The sequence below is a fragment of the Centruroides sculpturatus genome, unplaced genomic scaffold, assembly GCF_000671375.1.
Source record: "Centruroides sculpturatus isolate CEXI.00-Female unplaced genomic scaffold, Cexi_2.0 scaffold607, whole genome shotgun sequence".
Lineage (NCBI taxonomy): Eukaryota > Metazoa > Arthropoda > Arachnida > Scorpiones > Buthidae > Centruroides > Centruroides sculpturatus.
In genome coordinates, this window is record NW_019384856.1 from 354,908 (window position 1) to 362,793 (window position 7,886).

A 7,886-nucleotide genomic window follows, 5' to 3' on the forward strand; every position below is an offset into this window, starting at 1 on the left:
AAAAAAAACTAATAGGTAGGTTTAAAATTAATAAATACAAATGTATTTTGACAGTGAATGAGTTAATTATGCTTTCTATTTGCAAAATTCCTCAACCTTAACACAAAATAAGAAAAAAAGTGAATTTTTAAGAAATTTGTGGGATTTCCCGGGATAAGAAAAATTTCCCGGGTTAAAAAAACAACCGGGATCCCGGAATCCCGTTTGAGAAACCCTACTCATGATTATACCACATATATTTTTGTTGAAACGTTCACACACCGAGTTGGAACAAGGTCTGTAAGCCGTGGTAATGTGCTTAATTGAGAGCTCGTTGTACACCTCCTCCAGGAGTCTGGAGGTGAAATTAGCCCCTCAGTCAGATATGATTAAGTCAGGACACTCATATCTGCATATGAGGTAATCAAAGATTCCTTTAGCTATCGTGCAGGCAGATTGATCGGGTATGGGAATGGCCTCTGCATACCGCGTGAATATATCAATAATAGTAAGTATATATCTATTACCATCTTGGGACACAGGGAGAGGACCTACTATATCAGTCGCAACCTTCTGAAAGGGAAAGTTAGAAGTTTCTGTTTCTTGAAAAGGGGCACGTCCCCTATGCAGGTTATGTTTTTGATATATCTTACACCTTCTTATGACCTGTTTAACTCGATTTTTCAGATCTCTTATGTAATAGTACCTATCAATAAGATTACAAGTCTTCTCCGCACCCAGGTGCCCAGAGAGAGGAGAGCTGTGGAATGACCAGATTACTTGATCCATTATTTCCTCACCTACGCAAACACGTACCTTGTTCTTGAGCCCCATTCTTCCTGGCTTTACGTGCACAATCATATCATTTTCCATCATGAACTCAGGGTGAATCCCCCCGACTAACTCGTTATGCTTGCGTCTTTGTAACTTGCGGTTATTCCGCATCTGTTTAAGAAACTCGTCTCCCCATTGGGATGCAACTACCTTTTTCCAAATCTCATAGTTATCAACCACACTACTACATACTGTGCTGCCCCCCTTTTGGATAATTTTAGCCGCGGTATGTTCTGTCAACTTCCTCACCCCATCGATGATTTCATAAAGATTATTTATCACGTCCATGCCTAATATGCCATTGAAATCAATGTGTCCCGGTAAACGCATGCAGGCAATTGTCACGCTGCACGTCTGGTCTTTGTATCTCACCTCAGTTCTTATGGTCCTTTCACACTTGGTGGTGCTACCATTTATGCCTCTTATCCTTACATTCTCGTTTTCTGGGGTGGCTCTAACTACCTTACCTTCAGAGATACTCTTCATCGACCTTAGGTCTAATATGGATTTCTCTGCCCCCGTGTCGATCAAAAAAGAGAATTTTATACCTTCCACCTCACCTTCAACAAAGGGGAGGCACTTTCGCGACAGTAGAATCTTATTAGCCAGACTGATCTTAATGTAGGAAGCGTTGGGCTGACCTCTATGATTTTCCTGACTTAGTTTTAAATTATCGTTCGCTCCCTTTGGGCACCTACAGGAGAAGTGCCCTATTTTCCCACACGTGTAACATCCTTTGTTGGCCCTTCTTGGCCCTTGGTCCTTACTATTTAACAGCTTACTTATAGCTTCGGTTAACGCGTCAATTTTTCTTCCTAACTTTTCTATCTTATCGTCGCACTGACCCCTACTTATTTCTACTTTCTCACATTCTTTTACTGCTGTATTAGTTGTCCCTTCAATTGCTGAACTAACAGCCCTCCCTTCATAACGGCCACTGCCCTCGGCCTCAATCGATTTCTCTGCTGAAGCAATCTCGAATGCCTCGTCCAAAGTTTTTGGGGTTTTTCTCATTACATTACTCCTTATGACCCCTCTCAAACCCCTTATGAAACGTTTCAAGATTATATCGTCTTGTAATAAACTTATATTTTGGTGACTTATCGCCGCCCTGGCAAGTAAGGTCCGTGTACGAACTGAATAATCTGTCACCGATTCATTATTCCCTTGTTTTATGGACATTAATTGATCTATTATATCTCTGTCACCCACCTCCTTCTTACTAAAGCATTTTATCAGGTCCCACTTAATATCCATATATGACTCAGGGTATTGTTCAAGTAAGCACATAAATGTTTTTAATGGTTCACCCTTTAGTCTCGATTGTAGCATGGCCACCTTAACCTCATCGTTCCAACCTGCTAGTCGCGCAATCTTATCAACCGTACAGAAAAATTGTTTCACGTTCACTACATCGCTTTGTAATCCTGAGAACATGGGTATCATACCCAGGAACCCTGTTACGACCAGTGGTGAGCCGGGGATAACACTTTCACTGGAGTTCGAACTTTCCACTGAATTACTAGTGGCCATTATAACAAAAGAAAAATACTATACTTATATATAATAGGCAATTAACAACAGGTAATCACACACTTACTTCTAGTCACCGATTTACAAAATATCAAGAACTGTGCACCCTCACTATAGTTGGGATCCTGTCGCGGGCACCATTGTGGTGGTGTGGAGGACAAATAAATGGATGACAAAGAAGTAACTATAAATTAAACAGGATTTTATTTAACTACGGTTACTTGGTCCTTTTTACACCTGGTTCATTTACAATTAACACACCTGATCCCAAACTATAGTACGCACATAAGTTCAATACTGTCCGACATTCTTTATGTTATCACAGGCAGGAGACACGTGTTCGTGACAATGAAAAATTATGGTTTGAGAGATATTACAACTAACTTAAATTACCTTAATCTAACTTATATACTAAGGAAGAAGGGTGAAGAAAATAAGATATATGAAGAGAAGAGACAAGTATAAAGGACAGATTTGTAGGGGTACCAGGGTAAAACTTGGCAGTCTCTGATCTTCTCTATATTGGAACTTGAGTCAATTTCCTTCCTCTTATTTCCATTTCTTGAGAATCCAAAGCGTTCTTGAAGCCTTAATCTGGGTGTCCTTCTATTTCGTCTGCTCACAGACAACTTCCAAGCCTTCTCCTTTTGTCCCACTAGGCGACAAACTTTGGCTGGTTCTTTCCTACGTCTATTCACCTCGAATGCTGACCCAAAAAGTGTCCTGTTCATTTTACTGATGGCCTCAGGGCTTCTTAGTATCCCCTTTGTCTTCTCCCTTCGTCCTTGGACAAAGGTTGTCCCCCACCCGTAGAAAAAGAATAGATTAGAAAGTTCTAGAAACAGACGTTAAAGACAAAGGAATTTAGGAAGAATAAAACTTATATCTACTCCTATGTACAAAGACATGGCATACCGCCACAGGTGAATACCGTGAAATTTATAATGCATAAATAAATTTTATTTCATAAGAAAACAATACTAAATATTGAATAGCAGAAAATACAAGGGTCATTCTAAAAGTAAAGAACGTTTGTTTCTCTAGATATTTTTATTTAAGATAATGAAACAAAACTTATTTTACAACACATATGACACCATAGCTATATTTCTACATACTCTATGACAAATGTTTAAATTTGTATGGAGACTATCATTAACTTTTCTATGCTTCTGCACACTCAGTTACCGCCAAGTTCTTGAACCAGTCGTTAACGGCCTCTTTCAGTTCGTTGTCACTTCCATAGTGATTCCCGGCTAAAAAAATCCTTCAATTGTGGTAAAAGATGTAATCACTCAGAGCCTAGTCCTAGCTATAAGAATTATGTTCAAAAACTTCCCATTTAAACTGCTGAAGCAAGTTCGTCGTCAACGCAGCAACATGCGGACATGCGTTATCCTGAAGAAACACAATGTCTCTGGACAACAATTCCCACCATTTGTTTCGAACAGAAGCTTCATTCATGACATTACCATAAACCTTGGTTATCTGTCTGTAAATTTCGATAGAGCAGACTTTTTTCGCATTCAGAAAGCGTATTACACTACAAACCTCATACTTGGCGGAATCTTTAATTTTGTCAAACATTTCAGAGTCACACTGTAAACAGTAAACAATCATTGTGGCTTGCTGTTAGCATCAGACTGACATGAAAACATGGGAAGGTCCATGACATGGCAGTGGAGGGTGGTGGGAGAACTGCACGGCTTGTCAGATCAAAATGTTCTTTTCTTTTAGAATGACCCTCGTAATATTTATAAGTAATTTTAAGTCTTGACATTATGATAAATAAACAAATAATATGAGTTGATTAGATTTTATAAATTATATCTAGATATGTAATCAATACCAATCTGATACTGATATATTGGCATATCAGAATGTTCCCAATATATTAGAATCAGTTATTTTACAATGATACTTCAATCTTCTTTTCCTTATGATAGACATCTTTTCCATCATTTTGCAATAGCAGACATTCAAATACAGTGATAGACATAACATACTATAAAAGTAATATAGATGATAACAATGTCAAGTAATGAATGTATCAATACAAGCATGTTGCCAGATCTGGCAGTTTATTGCCTGATTTGGCAATTTGCCAATAATTTTTAGTTTGGCAATTTTGCTATATTATTATAAATTTATTCTAGGTTTGTTTGAATATTTCCTAAAAACAGGACCAGAGTCTGACCTAAGCAAACTAGACAGTTACAATTGCCTAGGTTCCTGATCTGAAAGATGTCCATAAATTGATTTGTAAACTTTTATTTCTCTATATTTGAATTTAAATGGTTAGTGAACATAGTGAATACTCCCTAAATAAATGAGGTTTCAGGCTTTCATTTATTACTAACACTTGAAGAATATGGATAGAAACAAGTATCAGGATCAGATCATTGGAAAATTATTTATCAGATCATATCAGCAGAATTCAGTATTATATGGTCTCTAATTATATGAAAACAGAAGAACATAACAATTTGTTTATAACTTGTAATTAACACTTGTTACAATGTAAATGAGATTGGAGAGAGGGAATAAACAGAACAATTAGTTTATAGAAATTATTTACAAAGAAATTTCAATAAACAGAAACAATTGCTTGTTTAATAAATTTTTAATAACAACTGCCTCTATTCTATTTATAAACAAATGGACCAGCAATTTAACTGATTCTTGAATGATTGGCTATTGCATATTCATTTTTAGTGTCAAGATTATTGATCTATTTATACTTAATGGTAGTAAATGAAATTATTATAGATAAAATGTACACATTGTACAAGTTACAAATATAATTGTCTTTGATATTGTTGTTATGATATATTTATTTAAGTTATAAATTATATATATATATATATACTAAGCTAAAGAACTTCTTTTGTCAAAGAAAATACTTCACTTTCCAGTATTTTTCATATTTCTCTTGTAGAATGGGCANTATATATATAATTTATAACTTATATAACTTAAGATTATACAAATTATCATAATTTGAATTATAACCTTTTATTACAATTGCCTTTGTCATTTGTTTATATAATCATGAATATATAAAGATACTGATTACAAATACAATTTATAAGAATCATCATAAACTAAAAGAAAATGTGTGTTTTTATATTTTTACTGTCATCTAAGAAAACAAATTACTATACATTCAGTTTTTCTTTAATCCATTAAGTATATGTTTATATTTAATGTGTTCATATAGAATCATGTTTATAATTCCTGGGAACTTCCTCATATATTGACATCATATTTCTGTATCAAATATTTTAGTGTCGTGTCAAGTACATCGTGTGCAGACTTGCATTGTATTTATTTTATTTTAAAATATGAATTTATTATTACTCTGTATAATATGAATTTATTATTGTTCTGTATAATATAATATTTTATATCTGCATACTAATTTTCATAAAAATTTGAGCAGTATTTGAAGTTTATTAAATGTTTTTTTTAAATCCAGACACATTTTTCTACAGGAAACCATAGGATAAGTTTCCTGGTTATATCTATTATCATACTAATTCACCTTGCTGAGAAAAAAAAACTTTGCAATCCAGATGTAATTTTAAATGAGTAAACATTTTCAATCATTGATTTCTTGCTTTAGATCTGTTATTAGCCTACTATGTCACCCCAGAATCATTACCAAGTACAGCTCATTTCACAAATCTTGGTTAGGCTGTAAAAATGCACAGTTTGCAAGCACTAGTCTACGTACTTATCAAAAGGAACAGATTGTGGAATCTTTTACAAAGTCATTGTGCATTACTAACAAAGGGCTCTTGAACTTTTTAAAACTTCCAGACCCCAACTGAGCAACTACCATGCATTGCCCAGTCAAAATGTGTGAAAAAAAATCTGTGAAATTAAGGAAGAGTAAGAGAAAAGATACAGTAATTGCTGCCATAAAACAATTGTTTTACAATACAGTAGAGTGTCGTTTATCCAAACGTCGGTTATCCAAAAGCATTCCAGTCGGCAAATTTAAATTTTCGCTAGTGCTGTGGCACTGCAATCTTTGGCTATATCTTGGGCTACTCCAATATTTTTTTTGTTGGTGTGTGTGTTTTAGCTGGCAGCACTGGCATTTTTGTGTGGTGTTTTTCTGAGGATTGTGTGTCGTGCTGAATCGAATGTTTTTGATACTAGATCAACTTCTAAAGTATATTTTTTTTGGTTTTTATATTTTTCAATAAATTAATTTTGTTTGTACAAAATAAAAAAATGATTTTTAACGATACAATAGTCTTTGTTAGGCTTAACNATTTTTCTTCATTTTTTTACATTAAATTTTAAAATTATCTTAAATAATATAATTTTAAAGGATAGTTAACTTTGGACTATTTTTCTTACATATGCATTAAATTGTATCATGTCATTGGCATCTTCCTACTAAAAATTGGAAAATTTAATATAACATCCACTTTTGACAGGTCTCTGAAAGGTTGCTATAAAGCAAATCTGCTGTATTATATACATTGTAACACAGAGTAGGAGTATATGACAGTGACACACAATGCCAGAGTTAAACTGTCACAGGCAGTCAGATAGATCATATAATTTTAGCTTAAGAAGAAAAAATTATCCTAAGCCAAGACTTCATGTATTTAAAATAAATAAATTTATTTTTTAGTTTAACTTCAATAAAATGCATGTCTAAATAAAAAGATCCAAATATAGGATTTGATAATCTGTTTACTTTGTTTATATAGTTGAATTTTGAAAGCATTATGATTAGTTCTTGAAATCATTGAGATCAAGAATAAAAAGTTAAAACTGAAAATCAACTCTATTGGCTATCTGTAGTTTTAAATACATAAGAAGTTCTAGTATTATTATGATTTTTCAATATGTTTGTAGAATGATATCTTTGTCCATATATTTACAAAATATTTATATATACAGTAAATTCCACTTAATTGGGACACATTGGGACTAATCCATTTTGGCCCAATTAAGCGGCTGCCCCAATTAAACGAACTAATAATAAATTGTACAATAAAATATGTAATACATAGGTAAATAAATAAGTAGGTAAAAAATAATAATTAGGTACCTATTTTAATGCTTTATTAAACCAAAATACAGAAAATATTTGTACTATAAATTTTCCAGACTAATAACAATAGATAACTGATTCGCATAATGCTAGTGTTGCCAAATATTAGTAGTGACATACACAAGGGACTATTGACTGTTCAATCTGTTTCTGATTGAACAATTTTTCCTTTCTTTCTTTTTAGTTAGAACATGTTCTAACTAAAAGGGAGAAAGAAAAGGGTTCGTCCAAAAGTCATTTTATGGTCTTCTTTCGAGCACAGTTTCCTTTACTTGGAGATGGGCCACTTCGGCGGGAGTGTCCGTAGAATCCGCCAGTTCAGTGCTGGTCTCAACAATCGAATGGCTGCTGTCTGAATCTAGTTGTCTGCAGTAAGGACGTAATTATGCATTGTGTGCATAATTACGTTCTTACTGCAGACAACCTGTCAGTCAAATAGAAATTGTACTGTGTTTCACTGGCC

General features: G+C 33.9%; 1 protein-coding gene across 1 annotated transcript; it reads right to left on the bottom strand.

Moving 5' to 3' along the window:
• Positions 1-354: 354 nt before the first annotated feature.
• LOC111630574 lies at positions 355-2,346 on the bottom strand. The gene has a single exon (XM_023374687.1). The coding sequence runs from the start codon at positions 2,344-2,346 to the stop codon at positions 355-357; it is 1,992 nt and encodes a 663-aa protein (XP_023230455.1).
• Between the last annotated feature and the right edge of the window lie 5,540 nt (positions 2,347-7,886).

Bases quoted from the DNA above. Each gene is read 5' to 3' on its own strand.
- LOC111630574 (XM_023374687.1), bottom strand. From the start codon at position 2,346: ATGGCCACTAGTAATTCAGTGGAAAGTTCGAACTCCAGTGAAAGTGTT.